Source organism: Dromiciops gliroides, chromosome 1 (genome assembly GCF_019393635.1).
Source record: "Dromiciops gliroides isolate mDroGli1 chromosome 1, mDroGli1.pri, whole genome shotgun sequence".
Classification (NCBI taxonomy): domain Eukaryota; kingdom Metazoa; phylum Chordata; class Mammalia; order Microbiotheria; family Microbiotheriidae; genus Dromiciops; species Dromiciops gliroides.
This window is the reverse complement of record NC_057861.1, coordinates 742,767,274-742,791,135: the sequence shown is the minus strand read 5'-3', so window position 1 is coordinate 742,791,135 and position 23,862 is coordinate 742,767,274. Positions and strand designations below refer to the sequence as shown.

The following is a 23,862-nucleotide window of genomic DNA, read 5'->3' as shown; positions in this document are numbered from 1 at the left end:
AGATTGACTTCAGCCTTGACAATACTTATTGTAGACAATTTCTTAATTATTTGATTCTGTGAATATATCTTTTTAGATGAATTAAAAAGTTAGACTGTCCCATTTTACATGGCAGTATGCCAAGAAAATGACTATTTATTTGTAGACTGAAAACCCAAATATACAGTATTTTGATTGACTTTATGTTTTTTGGTGGATTATAAAATGAAAGGAATTTGTCTAAAAATAGTAAGGTATGTGAGCATTTAAGTCTCATAGGGTATAAAAATCTTGGACAGGCACTGCTCGGGGTCTTTGGGTCCTAGACCTGAGGCCGGCTTTATTGTGAGACAGGATCCGTCTCTCAATAAACCTATGTCCCCATGGCTTGGAGACTTGGCTTTTTCTTTTCTTCGCTGGACTTAGACATTTTCACAAGAGACTTGAATTCAGGTCTTCCTGAGCTCCTGACACTAGACCTAGCACTCTATCTGTTGTGCCACCTAGTTACTCCTGACCAATCATCACCTCACTTGAATAGTTACCAATTTCCATAGTCGAAAAATTGACGTAATAATTCAATAGGCGGCTGAGCTCCATACTTCTCCAAGGCTGGCATGTTCATATCATCTATAAATATCACACACTTCTTTCCCATTGGAGGGCCAAACACTCCTTTGCGCCTCTTGTCCAACCTGGCCATGATAATGTTCTAAAATGCAAAGAGAAAAGGACTAAGTGAATGTGGCTTTATTATTATTATTAATTATTACTTCTGTTAAAAAGCTGTCTTAGAGGGGCAGCTAGGTGGTGCAGTGGATAAAGCACCAACCCTGGATTCAAGAGGACCTGAGCTCAAATCCAGCCTCAGACACTTAACACTTACTAGCTGTGTGACCCTGGGCAAGTCACTTAACCCCAATTGCCTCACCTGAGAAATACTCGGAATACTGAGATCAAGTGGAATAGACTGAGTAATAGAATAGTTTTTGAGGCCTTTGAATCAAGGGAAAGTTCACCTTGCTTGAGGAGGAGCTATTTAAAGAAAGAAAGAACAATAGTTTATGAGTTTTCATCTGACCTGAATTTGATTGGCACTGGTCCTTGCGGAGAAATTAACGAAGAATGGAAAATACCGGTCCCTGTTCAAATGGTGCATGAGCTTGTCCTTCACATAGACTGATTTCCCCGTACCTGTTGGACCCACGAAGAGCAATGGCCTTTATATTTAAAAGAAAAAAAAGTAACATATAAGTGGGTCAGTCAAAAGGAAAAATATAGGAGAAAGAGATTCTCATATTGTCAACTAACAGAAGCTGGACAGCCCCGCTAACAAGATACAGTGACGTGTAAATAATGGAAAAGACAGAGGATTCAGAGATGGGAACTTGATTGAAATCCTAACTCTGCTACTAGTGATCTATTTGACCCTGGATGAGTCCATTCACCAACTGGGCCTCAGTTTCTTCACCCTCCGAAATAAAGGGTTTGGATGAGGCGATGACCCCTAAGATCCCCTCCAGCTCTGAAGATGGAGAAAGTGCTAACCCTTCAGAATGGGGAGATCTTCAGCAGGCCAATGGGAAATCTTTTGCACCTGGACTCTGTAGCTTACCATCTCAATTTGTTTTCTTGCATAAAAATGAGGGGCTTCGACGAAAGCTGGAATTTCCTAAGGTCCATGAACTTTTAAAATGTTTTGATAGCAAGTTATATTTCAATGCAATTGCTTTATTTTGTGATCCTCTGTATTTTGTTTTACACATTTAACATGCTTACAAGAAGTGTTCTGTAGGTTTCACCAAACTGCCCGACATCCATGAAACAAAAATGGTGAAGAAGCCCTGGACAAAAGGACCTCAGAATTCCTTCTAGCAATAAAATTCCCAATAAATAAAATGACTGTATTTAAAATTTTGGATTGTAAGAGAATTGCTTACTTCTCATAGGTAAGACATAAGTCCATTAAGAAAGTATATCTAATTGTGTCCATCGTAGGGACTATAATTTCTTGAATCTTGGCATTCTTTTCTCCTAAAGAAGAACTTCTAATTAATTCATTCCAGTGGACCCACCGGCCTCGGTTCTTCAACTACAAAACAAAACAAAATTACACATGGTTAAATCCATGTGATTTAATGTGGTTGAAAGATGTTCTTCATCGTTTACTTTTTAAATTACCATTTGCTTTGGAAGATTTTACATACCTATAATATATATGTATGTGTACGTATATGTAAATCTATGTATATGTACATATGAACATATATGTGGATGTGTATATATGTATATATGTTTAAGTATATATTTTTCTTCTGAATTGTTTTACTTCGCAGCTAAATAAATGCCACACAACTTTATGAGTCCAATGAGCAAAATTAACCTAATTTCTTTCATTTCAGACCCCACTCCTATCATTATCTTGACTGGCCATTTCCAATTTCTTCAAAACTCCTTTTTGCAAGCACAAACATTGGGGAAAGCAGTCTAAGAAGACTCCAAGCAAACATGTGCTGGGGAGGGAGGGAGAGAAGGAGCCTCCAATTTCCACTAATCTGAAAAATGAACTAAGTAGACAATCGATAAGCATTTATTAAGTACCTTCGATGTGCTTGGCACTCTGCTAAGTGCTGGAAATATAGACTTGAAAAAGAGACTGTCCCTGCCCTTAGGGAACTATCAAGGGAATGGAACAGAGCTAATGAAATAAACTCTTAAAAAACAGATAGTGTATATCAGTTGCTCTGAAACTTTGTGCAAGTGTGCCTCACTTTACAAAATAAGAAAACAGTGGGTTTTAGTCAAATTCTCAAACTTCAGTCCTATTTCCAATATACCAGGAAGACTTGCTATTTAAAGAAATCCTGTTGCATGTCTTTCAATAAAGAGAAGGATGACATGTGGTTTACACCGTATTCAAATTAGGATGTTCATGTCCATACTGGGTTTACTTCAAACAAGGTTTATTCAGATGATCTCACTTAATTTAAGGGTGGAGAAGCTGAAATTAAGGAAATTGAATGGCCTGCCCATGCCCATCAAATCTCCCCCACAGCTTTGTGGAAGGAAGGCCCACAGTAAAAGTACTGACCAAAATCCCATTGAGGTCACTGCCCCGTGAGTGACTACAGCAGCAGCCTCCATTTCTGCAGTTACTACCCCCAGCATGAATCAGCACCAGTGCCCAAATCCAGGTTTCCTGCTTCCTCTTCCCAATACCTGCTTGACCCAGATAAGAACCCTAGACAACCAGGCCAGTCTCACTGGCTGATTATGCCAGAGCTCCCCCTGGCCTAACTGCTTCTCTCACCATGAGTCCTTCCCCTCAGTGACACTCTCTCACTTTCCTGTCTCGCCACTGACTCTTTCTTGATGCCCCCTGTGCCACTTTGTGCTGTACTTTGAGATCTCGTCCCTTACTCGATCTGTACTAAGCCATCGGCCAAAGCTCTAGGCTCAGGGGTCACGGGCACTTTTCATCCAGGGCCAGCTTTAGTCCCCAACCTCCCACGCAGCTGATGTCATACCTCATATGTATAGTCATAGACTAGACCTTTTTCATCAAAGTTGCATTCCCATTTGCCCACCCCAGGTGGTATTGGGTGTTCTTCATTCTTTCCCACTATAATTTCTCTGATAAAACTATCAAAGACGAGGCGTCCATCTGTGTCACAGCTTGCTCCAATGGACCAAATCAAGGAGAATATAAAGCAGGCCTGTTGTGACAAAAATAAGATTCACTATTTTTAAAATGAGTTTTTACCGATATTTTCAATTCATCGCCATCATTATTCCAAGTATTACTCCCCTAACCCTCCCCAAGAACCATCCCCTGCAATGAAGAACGTTGTTTAGAAAGGAAAAAAATCAGTACAACTGATTGATACATTGAGAAAGTCCAAAAACATGAGATGTCTATTAACCCCTGTGGACCTCTCACCTCCATGGTGCATAGGTTGTGAAGTGGCCTCTCAGATTGCTTCAACTGAGTCCTGCTGGATCTTTCTAATTTTTGTTACATTTACTTTTATTCTCTTTTTCCTTTTTTATATTAATATATATTTATGGAATAAATCAAGCATTTCTATAACATAGTAAAATTTAAAAGATGACTGTATATGAAACTACAAATCTTCTAAGCATAATTTGCTTTTCCTTTCAAATATACAACAAAATTATCATGTAAATTTCTTTTTTTCCTTCATTTTTTCTACCCTCCCCCCACCCCATCCTAGAGATGGCTACCATTAGACACAAATAGGTGACACGCATACATATACATACACACACATATATGTAAAATTATTCTATAAATACTTCTATTTATCAGTTCTTTCTCTGGATGCAGATAGCATTTTTCCTTATATGTTCTTTATAGTTAATTTGGGGTATTTATAATAGTCAAAATTTCACTCTTCATTATTTCATGCACGTCTTTCCATGTTTTTCTAAGATTACTGACTTCATCATTTCTTATAGCACAGTAGTATTCCATCATGATCACTTACCACAATTTGTTCAGTGATTCCCCATTGGATGGGCATCCCTGCAGTTTCTAGTTCTTTTCCACCACAAAGAGAGCTGCTATAAACATTTTAGAACATATAGGTTCTTTTTCTTTTCCCCTAATTATCTTTGGAAACAGACTTAGTAGTGGTATTGCTGGGTCAAAGGGTATAGGCAGTTCAACAACTCTTTAAGCATAATTAGAGATTGCTCCCCAAAATGGGTGGATCAGTTCACAGTTCCACTAACAGTGAATTAGTGCCCCAATTTTTTCACATCCCCTCCAATATTTGTCACTTTCCCCTTCACTCATTTTAACTGATCTGATGCGTGCAAAATGGTATCTCAAAATTATTCTAATTTATATTCTCTAATCAATATTGATTTAGAGCATTTTTTCTTTGTTTTGTTTTGTTTTTTGGGTTTTTTTTGTGGGGCAATCGGGGTTAAGTGACTTGCCCAGGGTCACACAGCTAGCGTCAAGTGTCTGAGGCCAGATTTGAACTCAGGTACTCCTGAATCCAGGGCCGGTGCTTTATCTACTGCGCCACCTAGCTGCCCCTAGAGCATTTTTATAAGACTATAAACTGTTTTGATTTCTTCACTAGAAAACTGCCTGTTCATATCCTTTTGACCATTTATCAATTGAGGAATGATGAGTATTTATAGATTTTACAAAGTTCTTTACATATTTGGTATATGAGACCTTTATCTGATAAACTGTCTATAAATTTTTTTCCTCAATTCTGTTTTCCTTCTGATCTTGGCTACATTTGTTTTATTTGTACAAAATCTTTTTAATTTCATAAAAATTATCCATTTTACAACTAACTTTGCTTTCTTTTTTTTTTTAAGTGAGGCAATTGGGGTTAAGTGACTTGCCCAGGGTCACACAGCTATTAAGTGTTAAGTGCTAAGGCCGGATTTGAACTCAGGTACTCCTGACTCCAGGGCTGGTGCTCTATCCACTTCGCCATCTAGCTGCCCCTAGCATCTACATTTTAAAAAGAAAAGTTAAATGAATTATAGATGGAAATGGATAGTAATAATAGTAGGGAAATTTAATTTTCCCTCTCGAAATTAGATAATTCTAACCAAAAAATATATAAGAAAGAAGTTAAGAAAGTGAATAGAATTTTAGATAAGCTAGATAAGATAAATATCTGGAGAGAACTGAATGGGAAATAGAAAGAAATATATCTTTTTCTCAGCCATTTGTGGTGCCTTTACAAAAACTGCCCAAAATATGATACTATAAACAAATTAAGAGCAGGTTATCTGTCAGATTTATGGACAGGGAAAGAATTTAGGACCAAAAATATATAGAGAGAACATTACAAAATGTAAAATAGTTCATTGTGATTATATAAAATTAAATAGCTTTTGCAAAAACAAAACCAATGCAACCCAAATTATAAGGAAAACAGAAAACTGGAAAAGAATTTTTGAAACAAGTATCTCTGATAAAGTCCTCATTTCTCAAATATATAGAAAACTGAGTCAAATTTATAAAAATACAAGTCATTCCCCAATTGATTAATTGTCAAAAGATATGAACAGGTAGTTTTCAGACAAAGAAATCAAAGCTATCTACAGTCATATGAAAAATGTTCTAAATCACTATTGATCAGAGAAATGCAAATTAAAATAACTCTGGGGTACCTACCACCTCACACCTATGGCTAATATAACAAAAAAGGAAAATATTAGATGTTGGAGGGGACATGGGAAAACTGGGATGCTAATCCACTGTTGGTGGAGTTGTGAAAAGATCCAACCATTCTGAAAAACAATTTAGAACTATGCCTAAAGGGCTATAGAACTGTACATACCCTTTGATCCAGCAATACCACTGCTAGATTCATATCCCAAAGGTATCCAAAAAAAGAGAAACGGACCCATTTGTACAAAAATATGGTGGCTAAGAATTGAAAATAAAAGGGATGCCTATCAATTGGGGAATGGCTAATAAGAAATGACAAGCAGGATGATTTCAGAAAGGCCTGGAAAGACCTGTATGAACTGATGTATAGTGAAGTGAGCAGAACCAAGAGAACATTGTGTACAGGGCTAGCAACATTGTTTGATGAAGAACTGTGAATGACTTAGCTATTCTCATCAATACAATGATTCAAGACAATCCCAAAGGACTAGTGATGAAACATACTATCTACCTCCAAAGAAAGAATTGAAATTGATTGAACACAGACTGAAGCAGGCTATTTTTCACTTTTTTTCATTATTTTCTTTTATTCAGATTTTCTTGTACAAAATGACTAATATGGTAATGTTTTACATAATTGCACCTGTATAACCCACAACTGATTGCTTACTGCCTCAGGGAGGGGAGAGGAGAGGGAGGGAAGGAGGGATAAAATTTGGAACTCAAAACTATAAATAAAAATGTTTATTATTTTTAAAAATAAAATGGTTTTTTAAAAGGCTATGAATATTTTAATTACTTTATTTGCATAATTACAAATTGCTTTCCAAAATGGTCACACCATTTCACACCTCTACCAACAATGCATTAGTGTGTCTATCATTCCACAACCCCTCCAACATTGACTGTTGCCATTTGAGAAGATTAAGATTAATCCTGTGGCAGCTAGGTGGTGCAGTGGATAGAGCACCGGCCCTGGAGTTAGGAGTACCTGAGTTCAAATCCGGCCTCATACACTTAACACTTACTAGCTGTGTGACCCTGGGCAAGTCACTTAACCACAATTGTCTCACTAAAAAAAAAAAATATATTAATCCTGTATTATTTTCTTATTGATCCTATTCATAATTATTTTGTACTGTAACTGCTTAAATTATTATTCGTCTGTCTCTGAATTTAGTTCAAAGTTCAGCAGGCTTGTAATGAATTAAGTTTAAAAATTCAGCTTTCTTGCCTCAGTGAATTTTGCTAACCTTGGGAAATGTATTCCATCAACAGAGAGGAAGTTTGAACCAATATCTTTACTCCACCAGGCTACTCTTCAAGGATGTCTAGTTTGCTGTCCAAAAGTCTGGGGTGCTATTTTGCTTCTTCACTCAATGAACACTTCATGGTCCCATGAGAGAGGAAGGGGAGGTTGTTCCTAGCCCCCATTACCAAATTTCCAACCAATCATGTTATTCTCTGTGCTTCAGCTCCATAAGCAATCATGATGCCCTTACACCCATTATGTCATCTACCCTGTTCTGTTCTTTGTTCTATACTCCCCAAAACCTATAAAGAGGGACATGCCTTTTGCTTGGAGTCTTTGGCAAACCATTTAGACAGGTAGCATGCCCCTGTTTAAAAAAAGCTCTTTGGGGGACAGCTAGGTGCAGTGGATAAAGCACCGGCCCTGGATTCAGGAGGACCTGAGTTTAAATCCAGCCTCAGACACTTGACACTTACTAGCTGTGTGGCCCTGAGCAAGTCATTTAACCCTCACTGCCCTGCAAAAAGAGATAAAAATTTAAAAATTAAAAAGTTCTTTTTTTGGAGATTTGCCTCAGTTTAGCCTTTTATTAAATTCTATTTGTGATACTTTTTTTCATCTTTGCTAATTTGCAGAGTATGAAGTAAAATCTCAGGGTGGTTTTGATTTTCAGTGCTCTTATTATTAGTGATTTGGAGCATTCTTTCATGTGGCTTTGAATATGTGGCAAGTCAGGTTTTGAGAACTATTTCTATATATCCTTTGATCATCTATCTACTGGGAAATGGTTTCAAATATATTTATTAGTTGTTTCTATATCTTGGATAACAAACCCTTATCAGAGAAATTTGGTACAAATTTTTTTTTTCCCTTTCAATCACTTCCCTTTTTATTCTAAATGCATTAACATTGTCTGTGCAGAAGCTTTTCGGTTTCAAGTAATCAAAGTTATGTTTTATCCTTTATAATTGCCTTTATCTCTTGTTTGATTAGAAATACAACTCTTATCTGTTGTTATAAGAGGAATGTGATGTATCTTTTCTAATTTTTTAAGTCTGTTCTTTAATATTAAGGTCAGGTATTCATTTAGAATAAATTGTAGAGTATGGTATAATATATTGATGTGAATCTAATTTCTGCCAGACTGCTTTTCAGTTTTCCCAGGAGTTTTTAACCAAATAGATAATTTATGTTTTCCACTTTGTCAAACACTGGATTATTGAATTCTATTGTTTCTGAACCTTCCCTGTCTAGTCTATATCAGTTCATTCTCCCTCCTCCCTCCTTCCCACCCCCCCTCCCCTTTAACAAATACTAGTTGATTTTGAAGACTGCTGCTTTATAATATAGTTTGAGGGGGCAGCTAGGTGGTGCAGAGGATAGAGCACCGGCCCTGGAGTCAGGAGGACCTGAGTTCAAATCTGGCCTCAGACACTTAATACTTACTAGCTGTGTGACCCTGGGCAAGTCACTTAAACAGGAGACAGCACTTAAAGGCTTACTCATTCAACTGTGGGGAGAGGGGGAGGGTTTAAAATCATGTTTACACTGATCCAACCATTCTGGAAAGCAATCTGGAACTATACCCAAAGGGCTATGGGACTGTGCATACCCTTTGAACCAGTAATACCACTACTAGGTCTGTATCCCAAAGAGATCTTAAAAAAGGGAAAAGGCACCACATGTACAAAAATATTTATAGCATCTCTCTTTGTGGTGGCAAAGAATTGGAAATTGAGGGAAATCAATTGGGGAATGGCTGAACAAGTTGTAGTATATGAATGTAATGGAATACTATTGTGCTATAAGAAATGATGAGCTGGCAGATTTCAGAAAAACCTGGAAAGACTTAACTGGACCGATGGTGAGTGAAATGAGAAGAACCAGGAGAACATTGTACACAGTAACAGCAACACTGTGTGATGATCAACTGGGATAGACTTAGCTCTTCTCAGCAGTGCAAAGATTCAAGGAACTCATGATGGACAATGTTCTCCATATCCAGAAAAATAGAACTGAGGATTCTAAATGAAGATTGAACCATACTCTTTCTTCTACTTTTGTTTTTGTTTTTGTTTTTCCTTTTTTGAGGTTTTTCCCTTTTGTTCTGATTCTTCTTTCACAACATGACTAATGCAGAAATATGTTTAATGTGAATGTACATATATAAACTATATCAGATTGCTTTCGGGCTTGGGGAGAGGGAAGGGAAGGAAGAGAGGGAGAAAAATTTTCGAACTAAAAATCTTATGAAAACAAATGTTGAAAACTATCTTTATATGCAACTGGAAAATAATAAAATACTTTTATGATTCAAAAACAATCATGTTTACATGACCAAGAATAATGGAGGGGGAGTCTCTAGATTCAAAGGGAAACCAGTCCTGAATTCTATAAAGTATGATCTCTTGGGTTGCCTCTGGAGGTGGTGAGTCGCCTGTCACTGGAAGTTTTCAAGAAGCTGGACAACCACTTCAATCAATCAATCAACAAGCAACTCTTAATCACTCACCACACACCAGACTTTGTGCTAAGGACTGGAGATAAAACAGGCAAAAACAGTCCCTGCCCTCTCGGACCAGAGGGCCTCGTGTGGCACAAGCACTTAATAAATGCTTGTTGACTGACTGATAGTCTGATGGGGGAATATCACTTTTTAGGTATGTTGTGGTGGGAGTATTTTGTCAGACAGAGGTTAGTCTCTTGCAGTCCCTTCTAGCTCTAAAATTCTACACTTCTCTGATTATTAGATATCTTCAAATTTCACCAAAACATCTCTGAATTTGACAAGTCAGGTTCAGTATGGTCAACCAATGAGTCAATAAGCATTTATTAAGCACCTACTATGTGCTGAGCATTGTACTAGACTCAAAAGAAGTCACCTTTACCCTCCAGGAGTCAACATTCTATGGGTAAGAGTACTGTCTTCCATGAAACAAGTGAACACCCCAACATTAACATGGCCTGATGACAAATGTGAAAAAGATGCCTTAATTTTTTTTAAAGGCTGCGCCATGAGAAAAGGAAACATGTTCAAACTATATGGGCAGGGCCAACACTGATGGTGCAGAGAAAAACTTTTGAAAGTAATTTTTTTGGTACATTTGCTCTGTTATGGCCGGGTCATGTCCTCTGAAGGGGCCTGTGAATTCAGCAGAGGTCACCCCCTCAGTCTCTCTACTGCCTTCTCATGGTGTGGAAGTGTTCTTGGCTTCACAAAGGCTAGGCCAGTCAAATTCAGGGTGCTGGAAGCCATGCTACCCTTAACATGACCCAAGACCACAGTAGTTTTGGAGGGGGGAGGAGAAGGACTGAGTTTTGTTCTTGTGGAAAGGAAAAGCCCAGCCTAGCAGTGAGACTTTACTCAGAGCTTTGCCAGTATAGTGAGAGATGATCACAGTAGTTTATGTGCAGTCTGACCAACCCTAGGGCAAATGACCTCTTAAATTTGCTTTTGTCCTTTTCTTCCCCTGCCTCCTGCTATTTGAGGGGCTATTTATGCTGAATGTCCATGAAATTTAATAAGTTCAGGGCTCCCCAACTCACTGAAAATTTAACCATCAGCTCTCATGCAAGAGTTCAAGCTGACTCCATGGTACAAATCCCACTTCTGAGGCTTACCACTGGGTGACCTTGGACAAGTCACCTCCCTGGGCCTCAATTTTCTCATCTATAAATGAGGGGGCTAAGTGGTCTCTGAAATCCCTTTCCACTCACTCCCAGTCTAGCATCCCATCATCCTCCTTGCTAAGGTCACCTATAATAACCATCTCTTGTCCAGACCTTCTTACACAACCAAACTTGGCTTCTTACCTGCCAAGCCCTGGTACCAGCCGAATCCTGCCAAGCTAACTGGACTTCCAATCCTGTCCCCACTCTGACTAGCTTCAACCCAATACTCCCAACCCTCCTGTGGGTCAATGGACCAACTCTCTAATCTCTTCAACCACTCCCTTAGTGCTCACCAAAAAAGGCCGGCTCTGAATCCAAAGGCTGCTACTCTTACTCATCAGATTTCTTTTCTTTTCTTTTCTTTTTAGTGAGACAATTGGGGTTAAGTGACTTGCCCAGGCCGCATTTGAACTCAGGTCCTCCTGACTCCAGGACCGGTGCTCTATCCACTGCACCACCTAGCTGCCCCACTCATCAGATTTCAAAATGACTGTGAGAAAGAAAAAAACTCTTTAAATTGCTAAAAAGAGCCCAATTAGGTTAAAAAGCACCAGTCTCTGACTACATTCCTCCACAAAAAAGATGAGAAGGGGCAGCGAGGTGGTGCAGTGGATAGAGCACCAGCCCTGGAGTCAGGAGTACCTGAGTACAAATCTGGCCTCAGACACTTAACACTTACTAGCTGTGTGACCCTGGGCAAGTCACTTAACCCCAATTGCCTCACTTAAAAAAAAAAAAAAAAGATGAGAGAAGTCGGGGTACAACATAAGCTTAGAAAACATGGGCTTTGAGCCTAGAATCTGTTTCCCAGCAAACTTGGGCATTCTTTCTAAAGGGAAAAGGAGGACTTTTTAAAAAATTGTAATTAAAAAACTTTAATCTTAGTCTGATCCTTAGCGAAAAGCCCACACCTGAAAAAATTCTTTAATCACTTGCTGGTTATTTCTTCCCAGAGCTTCCATTTTGAGGAAGGGTCCCAGACCAGGCATCCCTGGTTCTCTGGAGTTAGATCACCATGCTTCAGCTGCCTCTGCACTCAGTCCTGCCACCCCTTCTCCTCCTGGGGGATTCTTCCTGGCCATCCCTCATTCTCCAGCCTTGGCCACCATGGATCTGTCTAGGTACCATCCCCCATCCCTGCTTCCCAATGCCCCTTGTATGTGTTGTTTTCCCTATGACAATATAAGCTCCTTGAGGGGAGGAATTGTATTTCTGTTTACTTTTATTTGCATATCCAGTGCTTAGCACAGGGCCTAGTATACTGTAAGGGCATAAAAAATGCTTGCTGGGGAAGCTAGGAGGTGCAGTGGATAAAGCATCAACCCTGGATTCAGGAGGACCTGAGTTCAGATCTGGCCTCAGACACTTGACACTTACTAGCTGTGTGACCCTGCGCAAGTCACTTAACCCTCATTGCCCAACCAAAAAAAATGTTTGTTGACTGACAAAAATGCTTATTGATTAATTTAAGGAATTAGAGGGGCATAATGGATAGAGAACAGAGGCCTTGGAGTCAGAAAGGCCTCTGTTCAAGACCCAATTCTGACCCATCTGGGCTGTGAGGCCCTGGGTAAATCTCTTAACCTTGGTCTGCCCCAGACAACTTGTTAAGATTATAAGTGTCCAAGCAGGTGCCCATCTGCATCAATAGAGAGAATTTCTCAAGGAGCGCTCCCTACATGGTTGATATCACAGGAGGAATTCAAAAAATTAAAAATTCTTTATGCTGAGCTAACGTATGTTTCCTCAAAAAGAGTCTTTAGTTAATATTTAACAAGTTTTCAGTCTTAATGTTAAAAGCACAAGCCTGAGAGAAAGCTTTAAAACACACAAAATAGGGCATTGGTTAACCTGTTAAATGTGGCACTTGGAGTTGAGGAAGAGAATGGAAACCAGCAGAAAAAGCCAGGGCCCATGGTCTAAAAGGTGTTTGGGCTTAAACCAAAAAAAGAGCAATGAAGAGCAGCCCCAACAGGTGGGGTTGCTTCACTAAGGGAGAGCACAGAGGGCACAGGCCAATCTAGCAAGTCCATCTAACACCTCTAGGGATTCACGCTTTTAGATATCCTGGAGTTCATAGTTTCCCAAACCCTGTAAGTTTCTTTAATCAGGCAACCAATAAACACAGGCAGCTAGGTGGTGCAGGGGGTAAAGTACTGGTCCTGGAGTCATAAGAACCTGAGTTCAAATCTCACCTCAGACATTTACTAGTTGTGTGACCCTGGGCAAGTCATCTAACCCCAATTGCCTTAAACAACCAGAGCCATCTCCAGTCATCTTGATGTATATCTTGTCATTGAAACCAAATGGCTCTGGAGGAGAGAGTGAGGTTGGTGACCGAGCACAGCCCTTCCTCATTTAAATCCAATTCGCTGCAAGTTACGACATCCATCATGGTCCTCTTCAATAATGAAGGACAGGGGGCAGCTAGGTGGCACAGTGGATAAAGCACCAGCCCTGGATTCAGAAGGACCTGTATTCAAATCCAGCCTCAGACACTTGACACTTACTAGCTATGTGACCTTGGGCAAGTCACTTAACCCTCACTGTCCCACAAAAAATAAAAATAAAAAATAACGAAGGACAAACAATAAACATCTATTATTATAATTGTTGTTATTATTGCTGTTATAAGTGCCAGGAACTTAGGGAAATGCAAAAAGAGGCAAAAGACAATAAGCATTTATTAATTTCTGCTCCAGGCAGGCACTACATGAAAATCCAAAGACAAACGAAACAATCCCTGCTCTCAGCTAGCCTAGGTTAGATCAGGGATGGCAGGCAGCACATAAAATGGAGGAGAGGGGAACAATGTACAAGGAAAGACAGCTTGGGACCCATTGGGATGAGCTCTAGAAGCCAGAGAACAAGAAAGCCTCTCATGAGACGTGTCAGGACAGGAGGAAACCGGGAGAAGGGAAGGCAGAGAGAACTAACCATGATCCAAACGCGGATGTGTTTGCTGTTCGGGTCCTCGGCCGCCACCTCAGACAGCAAGACTTCAAAGAGGCGAGTGAGAGAGACGACAACATTGCTGTTGCTTGTGGGAATCAGTTCCTGTGGAGCCACAAAGAACAGTCAAGCCTCGCCTGTCCAGGGAGGTCACACAGAATTAGTCATTTTACAGAAAACTCAGCTAAGGCCCAGGAAGCTTCACAGAGTCCAGAGCATGAGCAGCTACTGGCCTGCATTCACTCACTCATTCAAATGACTCAGTGACCACTAAGTTCCCACCCAGTATAACCTATGGGCTTGTGGAGTCTAAGAACTAAGGATTCTAAGAGATAGAATTGAGGCAGGAGAGGATTCATTCCTGGGGAAACCCAGGGCTGGCCTTAAGCACTGGGATCAATCTGTCAAAACAGGAGCATGGCAAAGCTTCTGGAGCCAGGAAAACCTGGGTTTGAATCCCACCTCTTACTAGCTGTGTGACCCTGGGCAAGTCATTTAACCTCTGTCTGCCTTAGTCTCTTCACCTATAAACTGGGATAACAATATCACCAACCCACAGGGTTGTTGTGAGGTTCAAATTATTATTATTTACTATTTACTATTATTATTTATAAATGTTACCTGTGAGATAACATTTGTAAATAATAATAGTAATAGAGGGGGGAGGGAGGGGAGGGAGGGAGAAAAATTTGAAACTAGAAATCTTTTTTTTTTTTTTTGCAAGGCAGTGGGGGTTAAGTGACTTGCCCAGGGTCACACAGCTAGTAAGTGTCAAGTGTCTGAGGCCAGATTTGAACTCAGGTACTCCTGAATCCAGGGCCAGTACTTTATCCACTGGGCCACCTAGCTGCCCCCGAAACTAGAAATCTTATAAAAACAAATGTTATGAGGGTAGCTAGGTAGCACAGTGGATAAAACACCAGCCCTGGATTCAGGAGGACCTGAGTTCAAATCCTGCCACAGACACTTGACACTTATTAGCTATGTGACCCTGGGCAAGTCACTCGACTCTCACCGCCCCGCCAAAACAAAAACAAAAACAAAAACAAAAAAATGGATTCTATAGATAAAAATAAATGTTGAAAACTATCTCTACATGTAACTAGAAAATAATAAAACACTTTTATGATAAAAAAAAGTTTGGAACTCAAAACTTTAAATAAATTTTTTAAAAGAAAAAAAATGTGCTCCTTTTGTTTGTAAAGCCAGATTCTATAGATCCTGATCTCTCAGTGTGACAAAAAATTTGAGATAAAAAATAAAATAAAATAATAATAGTAATAAATAATCATGTTTATATTAAGGTTTGCAAAGTCCTTTACAATTATTATCTCATTTTATTTTCCCTGGGAGGAGGTGCTATTATTATCCCATCTTACAGGTGAGGAAACTGAAGAAGACAAGAGTTTAAGTGTCTTGCCCAGGATCACATAGCAAGTAAGTGTCTGAGGCTAGATTTGAACTCAGGACATCCTGACTCAAGGTCTAGCCCTGATCACGATTTTGTGAGTGTGGGATCTCCCTCCACCTCAGTATCTTCGCAACCCCTCCAAACCCTCAGCTGGAGTGAACCTTACCTCTAAATTATTCATCTTTAACTTAAGGGACCCTCAGCCCAACCGGGGTCACCAAATCTGGATGTGCTCACTCTTTTTATTAGTTTTGCCTGAGTTAAGAAAAGGCAAAGTCCAATGAAAAAATAAATAAACTTGAAGGTGGTGGCCTCTTGGGTCTGAATGGAGCATACATTTTCACACTTGGCCAGTGTTGATTTGTTTGCCTAAACTGTTCCTATCATGAGGGAGGGCTCCATCTGTGTTAGGGAAATGGGAAGTAGGGAGAGGAGACATTGGGAGGTGATAGCAATGTAAAAGAAAAGGAAATGAAGCCACTAAAACTTGGTTTCTAACTCAACAGACCTTGCATTTTCTCTGACGAACCCGTAAGGCTGCAGCTATCAACCAATCAAAGAGTTCTTGCAACAGATCCTGGTATTCGTTTCTGTCTAGAGGCTCCTTCAGAGAATGCAACCAAGAGGTGACCAGCGGCTGCCAGCCTAGCTGGAGAGGCTCCATGTAGATCATACCACAGCGACTGACAGTGGCCGGCTAAAGAGAACAAGGCAAGTTTACCTTTCACAGCAAAGATCGCAAGAAAAGGAGGACAACAATTGTTGGAGGGGCACGCGAATGCATTGTTGGTGGTCCATTCTTTCTGAATAACAATTCAGAAGCATGTTCAGAAAGCTACCAAACTGGGCACACCCTTGGACCCAATGTAAAAAGGATTGTTGAGGTACCTTTTTTTTAATGCAATGAAGAGAACAGAATGAAAACCAGAGAGCAGCACAGGCAGGCAGGCCAGCTTTGCCAGCTATATGCTAGACTTATATATCTTTATATATAGTATTGTGTAACGATTGGAATAACGCCACCTGCTGGATACTAACTGTAGAAGAGTTCTGCCCATGAAGCGAAGGTCTTTGAGGGCAAGACCAGGAGTCTTGTCTTTGGTATCAGGAAGTGACGCGGGCTAGTGGGAGGAGGAAGGAAGAGACTGGCGCTCAGTCTCGTGCTCTTTCCTCTGGACTCTGGCGGAGAAGGGAGCTAGAAATGTGCTCTCCCTTTAATAGATAGGAATCTAGACCTTTCTCTCTCTCTTTACCAAATTCTTATTCTCCTTAATAAATGCTTAAAAGTCTAACTCTTGCTAAAGCTTATAATTTATTGGCGACCACTCAGGAATCTAGACCTTTCTCTCTCTCTTTACCAAATTCTTATTCTCCTTAATAAATGCTTAAAAGTCTAACTCTTGCTAAAGCTTATAATTTATTGGCGACCACTCATTAAATATTTTAGACAGACTAGCTAGAATTTTAGCCCTTAACAGATGGCTGACCACGAAGAGGAAAGCTAACCCTCAGTCTTCTGATCTTCTGGTTGGGTAAGAAATTTCCCCTCCCTCTCCCTTTAACTGCTAAGTACTGGTGTACTGGCTGTGTTTTCCCTTTAAATTTTTTCGAATGGACCTTTTAAACTCCCTAATTACCCCATTTTTGATTTTAGTCTGTTTAACCAGACAAATGGGAGATAAGATCATGTTAATGCTTTGTTTTTGTGGATTTTCTATTTTTCTTTTTATTTTTGTTAAAAGAGCCAGCAACTTACTCACACAAGGAAATATCTCTCCCTCTCCCAACCATGCTTTTTCAGAGAAACCTGTAGAGATTCCCGCAGCTTTTCCCAGTTCTAACACTAATTGTTGCTCTAATTTTGCATGCCTGGAGGCAATGACCCACCCTCTAGAAGCTTTTAATCCCCTAGCACCTGGAGGCAAAGTGGGGGAAGAGGAATCCAGGCCTGAGTTCAAAATCAAGTCGGATTCAAATTGCGCTGGTCCCTCCCCTCCTCCCCAGACCCCACCCTCTACTCCTCCTATGGCCAAGCCCATAGCTTCCCCTGCCTGGGAAGTCCAGAGATCTGATGCGCATGCTCAACTTTTTCTAACTACATTTGCAGCTTCAGGCTCAGCCCTTCCCCAGCCTGGCTGTGCTTCTGAGACAACTTTAGAAAACCCTTTAAATTCCAGATATTCTCGTTTTGTTCATAATTTTGCTAACCTGCTTTTGTCTTTAATTAGTAATCTTATAAAGCATTTGTATGGTGAAAAGACTGACAGACAATATAGAGGGGTTAAAGAAGAAAAACTTAAGCTGAATAAGAATGACAATCATCAACATAGTTCAAGACTCTGCTTCTTTTGCCATGGAAGGATATATATTTTACAGAAATGTAGAAGTAAGCAGCAAGGTATTGATATGAGTATTGGGGATTTTAGATACCGGAATCAAAAGTGTTCTGAATTCACTCAGAGTATTAATGTCAGTTCAGAGGTTACATAGGATTTCTATGCTATTACATATACATTTTGAAATTAATGGTATGGGTTTATTTTCATAGAGATTTTCATGCTTTTGAGATTGTGTCTTATACTTAGTTTCTAAAACAAGGAGAATATTTGTAAAAGCTTTTTATAGTCATGTGATCAAGTTTATATTTTATAATACTCTTATTGATATTAAGTTCATATTCATTTAGATTTCCTTAGTTTGAATTTCACTGTATTTTATTGTTCCATGTGTATTTTCTTCTATTCATTTGTCTATCTAATTTTGAAACATTGCAAGATGGTTTTGATTTTATTATACAATGTTAATTCTAGGAGTATTGTGCTCCCATATTCTGAGTTGTTTGTTTTTGTTATTTTTTCTCAACTGATTATTTGATCAAACTCTTTAAAGCATTTCCCTGGCAAATTGTTTGCCATGGCAAGTGTAAATTGATTCTAGAAGTATTATTTTTGATAAGCATATTCCGAAAAAAAAAAGAGGGGAACATTTGTAAAAGTTTTCTTTGAGATTGTGTTGTGCTTTAACTTGTATTTAAATATGTTCAGATTTTTCAAAAAAGTAATTGTATACTAAGTTAAAAAAAAAGGGGTATTATTTGAAATTGTTGCATAATTATATATTGTGTTCTGAGTCAAGATGTATTCACATTTTTTGCAATCATTTATTATCCTCAATTTTTAAATCCATATGAGACTTGGATTATGGGAACTTATCATTTAAGACATTAATTGCCTTTATTCTGAGTTATCAGATGCCAGTTGGCCAAGATGCCATCCAATCACAAGAGGAATACATGCAAGAGCAGACACTGAACTGTCACATGAGGGGAGACATGCATGAAGTCAAGGTATGGCTGAGGGAACGGCTTTTGACAAATGTTGAGGTTGGATTCTCTTGGTTTAATATTTTATTTTATTTTTCCCCACAATATTGTACAGATGGCTGGAAGTATTCATCCCACCCATCTCACTCCTACACCTGGCTTCTATGCTCCCTCCTATATGCCTGATGCCATGGACATCTCAATCCCATGCATCTGATTAAGTCTGACTCAGTTTCTTCCAATATGTTCGGTGGCATGGACATATATTCCATCCACCTATTTTAAGCCTGGCATACTGTATGGGCAGTACATATTGCTCAAGTGTGGGAATGCTCATATCCCATCATTTCTCTGTTCTTTTATGGTAACCCCCATAATTATCTCAGGTGTCATGATAAATAACAGTGTTGAATTTGGCCTTGACACCTGTTACCAATTATATTAGATTTTCTAATTTCTCATAATGGCATGAGGATAATTAGGCAGATGATGCAAAAAGTGATGAAACAAAGATAAAAATTATTTTTAAAAATTAATATCGCAGCAATTGTCTTCTCAATTACTCTCCATAAGGAGGGACTATAATAATAATGTAATTTTAAAGAATGGTTCAATTTTTGTTTTATTGTATGTTTCACGTGTTAACAACTAAGATTCTGTATTCCCTTAGACATGTTTTTGAGAACTTTCATTGTTTGATTTGATTACTGACAAAGCTATTTTAAAGTTGTATTAAGCTCAATTTTGTAGGAAATTTCCTGGCTGATTACCAGCATCCACACATCAACCCCTGAAAAGACTTCCATTCCACGACTACACCTAGAGGACATCTGAGAAAAGACTTTCAGAGACTTTAAATGAACAGTTTTGATTTGTTCTTTTTGTTGTTTTTTTTCTCTTTCTGTTATAATATACACCATCTGTAACATGTATTCTCTGCAGAGGCCCTCCCTTTGCAAGACTAATGTCAAAGCGTCGGTTCATGAGGACAAAAAAAATCGCCCCTCTGGACAAAACTTTCCTCTCTTCCTTTTCTATATTGTTGTTCACATATTATTAGTTATCAATAGTTATTATATTCTTTTTACTGTTCCGTCAAGGAAACATTTTGTTTCTTGAGGAACAACAGGGGGGACTGTAACGATTGGAATAACGCCACCTGCTGGATACTAACTGTAGAAGAGTTCTGCCCATGAAGCGAAGGTCTTTGAGGGCAAGACCAGGAGTCTTGTCTTTGGTATCAGGAAGTGACGCGGGCTAGTGGGAGGAGGAAGGAAGAGACTGGCGCTCAGTCTCGTGCTCTTTCCTCTGGACTCTGGCGGAGAAGGGAGCTAGAAATGTGCTCTCCCTTTAATAGATAGGAATCTAGACCTTTCTCTCTCTCTTTACCAAATTCTTATTCTCCTTAATAAATGCTTAAAAGTCTAACTCTTGCTAAAGCTTATAATTTATTGGCGACCACTCAGGAATCTAGACCTTTCTCTCTCTCTTTACCAAATTCTTATTCTCCTTAATAAATGCTTAAAAGTCTAACTCTTGCTAAAGCTTATAATTTATTGGCGACCACTCATTAAATATTTTAGACAGACTAGCTAGAATTTTAGCCCTTAACAATTGTATATATATATATATATTATACACAGAGGAGAGCTATAGTTCTGTGGATAAGCTTCCTTTTTCCATTCCACTGTGTATTTAGAAATGCCTATTTGATTTGGATCTTGTCAAGTTCAGAACTTTTTTTTCATCTGTCAACCAAAACAATGTTCCTTTCACAACAAAAACTCCTGGTCATTCTCCCCCCACCCCCCACCAGGTGCTGCTGCCAACTTACTGAGGCCTGGGAAAGGTCCATGGCTTCGAAGATGAGACTCATCTGGGCAGACATCTGGATGATCTCCCCACTCATCAGGCAAAGCTGAACACAAGGATTTCAAGAAGGACAGTTAAGAAAAGCCGATCCCCACCTTCCAAAGGTTTCCCCTAAGAACTGGCTTCACATGGAAAATGATGCATCTCTCCCAACTAGGCTTCATTTCCTGAGGGTGCCCAGAACTGGACGAGCCAAGGCTCAAGGCAGCAAAAAGGGCTCAGGATTCAGAGGCTGAGGCTGAATTCTGCTGCTGCCTCCCAGTACCAGAGTAATCCTGAACCAATCACCAGAGCCCGCCCTGGGCCTCAGCTTTCCCATCTGTAAAATCAGGCTCTAAACCCACGATCCCCATCTTCTAAGGTCTGCCTTCCCACCCCAGCCCTGCCACAAGCCTCCTCTTCTCCTGGTACATCATTCAAGGCCCTTCAGCCCTTCACCATCCCACAGCATCCAAGCTCAGGGTCTCGTCCCCACCTTGCTTGTCTTCCAGCTTGTTAATGCCTCCCTTTACAAATCCCCCAGAACTGACTGCATAACACAGTTGGGTGTGTTAGCCCTTAGCACCAGTGGACAGAAGTTACATGAAGGTATTTTTCAGCTCAACAGAAGGAAAAGTTAGATGACACAGTGGATAGATTGTTCTTGGTCTCAGAACGACCCGAATTCAAATCCCAATTCAGACACTTACTAACTGTGCGACCCTGGGCAAGTCACTTGCCTCAGTTTCCTGATTTGTCAAATGGGGATAATAATGGCACCTGCCTCCTGCGGTTGTTGTGAGAATCAAATCAGACAATATACAGGAAGCACTTTGCAAACCGTAAAAAGCTATATAAATATTATTATCATTATGACAACTAGAGGTTCCAAAAAAGGGAACAAACTGAACCACCCATCACTGGATGCTGCCAGAGATTACTGTAGTTGCTGACAATAACTTGGGTTTGGCATAGACTGCTTGCTGCCCGTGTGACCTTAGGCAAGTCATCTATCTGGACCTCAGTCTCCTCATCTGTAAAATGAGGGATTTGGATTATCTGGCCTCAGAGCTCTATATCTGGGACCCTAAATACTGGAGGATGCTTCCTTAAATAGTAGTGAGTTCCCCATCCCCGGAAATCTTCAAGAAAATATGGTAGAAGGGGGCAGCTAGGTGGCGCAGTGGATAAAGCACCAGCCCTGGATTCAGGAGGACCTGAGTTCAAATCCGGCCTCAGACACTTGACACTTACTAGCTGTGTGACCCTGGGCAAGTCACTTAACCCCCATGGCCCCGCAAAAAAAAAAAAAAAGAAGAAGAAGAAGAAGAAGAAGAAGAAGAAGAAGAAGAAGAAGAAGAAGAAGAAGAAGAAGAAGAAGAAGAGAAGAAGAAGAAGAAGGAGAAGAAGAAGAAGAAGGAGAAGAAGGAGAAGAAGGAGAAGAAGAAGAAGAAGAAGAAGAAGAAGAAGAAGAAGAAGAAGAAGATATGATAGAAATTCAGGCATCAGGTATAGGCTGGCTTAGATGAGCTCTAAGGACCCTTCTAGATGCTAAATAACAGATATTAATTAGCCTAAGCACTTGCTTCACGGTTTTTAATATTCTTTTTCGTTGTTGTTCCAAATTCCACTATCACTGCAGATCCTTTACCTTTTTGTTGTCATCCAATACTGTGTTCATGCTTTCAATCCACAACGTATCAATGGGACCATCAAATACCACCCATTTGCGGTCTGGGGTCTCAGACAGGGCAAATTCTCTAAAGGTATTGGCCACAATGCCATCTGTCCACTAGGAGAGATAAAGGAAGAAAAGAGTTGGGAAGGTGCACTTAAAAAAAGGGAAATTCAGGACCCTGGAACACTAGGCTGATGCTCAATGGAGGGTTTGCAGAGACAAGAGAAATAAAAAAGGGCACAGTCAAAAGGTTATTTTGGCTTAACAAGTGAAAGAAGAGCCATAAAACAGGGCACTTGAGCAAAGCCGTGCTTGTATTACCAAGGAAAGTTGGCATTAGCCAATTGAGGAAGACATGTCTTCTAAAAATGCACAGTATGAGAAAGTGGACACAGAACTATGCCAACCACCACCGCCACCAAAAAAGTGATAGAACTGGACATTTCTTGTTCTAGGGTTAAGTGAAAGATTTGGTGGGGACAGGGTTATTTAAATGTGGTTCACCGGGGACAGCTAGGTGGTACAGTGGATAGAGCGCCAGCCCTGGAGTCAAGAGGACCTGAGTTCAAATCTGACTTCAGACACTTGACACTTACTAGCTGTGTGACCCTGGGCAAGTCACTTAACCTGAATTGCCTCACCAAAAAAAAAAAAAAATGTGGTTCATTGTTAATGATATTTTTTACAAAAAGGGTTTGGGGGGAGGTTGAGGTTTTTATTCCCTAAACCCATGATCTCTTGGGGGGATGGCATAGGACAAAGCAGCCTTGGAGTCAAAGGAATGGAAAAGCATGAAGCCAAGATCCAAAGAAGTAAAGAGCTGGACTTCTCCCTCTGGTGAAGATCTAGCACAGAAAGGGGCTATAAAAGTTGCTCAAGTTTCCCCACCTCATGAGACACAGGATCAAACTGGCCAAAAAGTTGGCCCATCGTGATAGACTTGGGGTTCACCGTCCTGTGAACAACCTTCTCTTCCTCTCCATACGAACGCTCATTCATAAGTGTCAGTGTGTCGGCCAACACATGCAGAACCTTCGTCTTCCCCGCGTAAGGTTCCCCAACAAGCATGAACCTTTTGGACAATTATTATACAGTAAGGTTTGAAAGGGGTAGGGATGGGTGCTGGATCTGTGATTTCATTGGTACAAAGACTTCTCTACAGGGTTCACTGATCCAACCTGTAGTATAGGCAGAATTCCTTTAGATGTACTAGAAAAGGTGACGTTGACACACAAAGAAAGAACAGCCCAAACCAGCTTACAGTATATGAAAATGGAAAAGCCAGTCTCTTCTTGAATTTTGGTTGAACTTAACCAGGATGAATGTGTCCTCTCTATCTTCAGTTATGATCTAAAATCTCCATCTCCACAAAATCAAGAGCCCTAAATCGTGATGGAGAGGACAGATTCACCTGGCTAGTTTCAGTTGTAAATAGGAACTAAGTAGCAAGAAGAAATCAGAATTAAAAAAAAAAAAAAGCAGCAGCAGCAATCAGAATTCAAAGACTAGGGGCAGCTAGGTAGTGCAGTGGATAAAGCACCAGCCCTGGATTCAGGAGAACCTGAGTTCAAATCCA

The 23,862-nt window shown here is 39.9% G+C and overlaps 1 protein-coding gene across 1 annotated transcript in view; it reads right to left on the bottom strand.

Moving 5' to 3' along the window:
• DNAH12 (dynein axonemal heavy chain 12) overlaps nucleotides 1-23,862 on the bottom strand; it is a 172,991-nt gene that overhangs the window by 84,764 nt on the left and 64,365 nt on the right. Inside the window, exons 31-39 of the mRNA XM_043972200.1 lie at nucleotides 23,175-23,358; nucleotides 22,260-22,400; nucleotides 20,592-20,675; nucleotides 15,944-16,132; nucleotides 14,010-14,129; nucleotides 3,507-3,695; nucleotides 1,920-2,071; nucleotides 1,061-1,199; nucleotides 525-691 (exon numbers count right to left, since the gene is read on the bottom strand). Coding sequence (XP_043828135.1) covers nucleotides 525-691; nucleotides 1,061-1,199; nucleotides 1,920-2,071; nucleotides 3,507-3,695; nucleotides 14,010-14,129; nucleotides 15,944-16,132; nucleotides 20,592-20,675; nucleotides 22,260-22,400; nucleotides 23,175-23,358 — 1,365 coding nt within the window. The remainder of the gene's footprint in view (nucleotides 1-524; nucleotides 692-1,060; nucleotides 1,200-1,919; nucleotides 2,072-3,506; nucleotides 3,696-14,009; nucleotides 14,130-15,943; nucleotides 16,133-20,591; nucleotides 20,676-22,259; nucleotides 22,401-23,174; nucleotides 23,359-23,862) is intronic.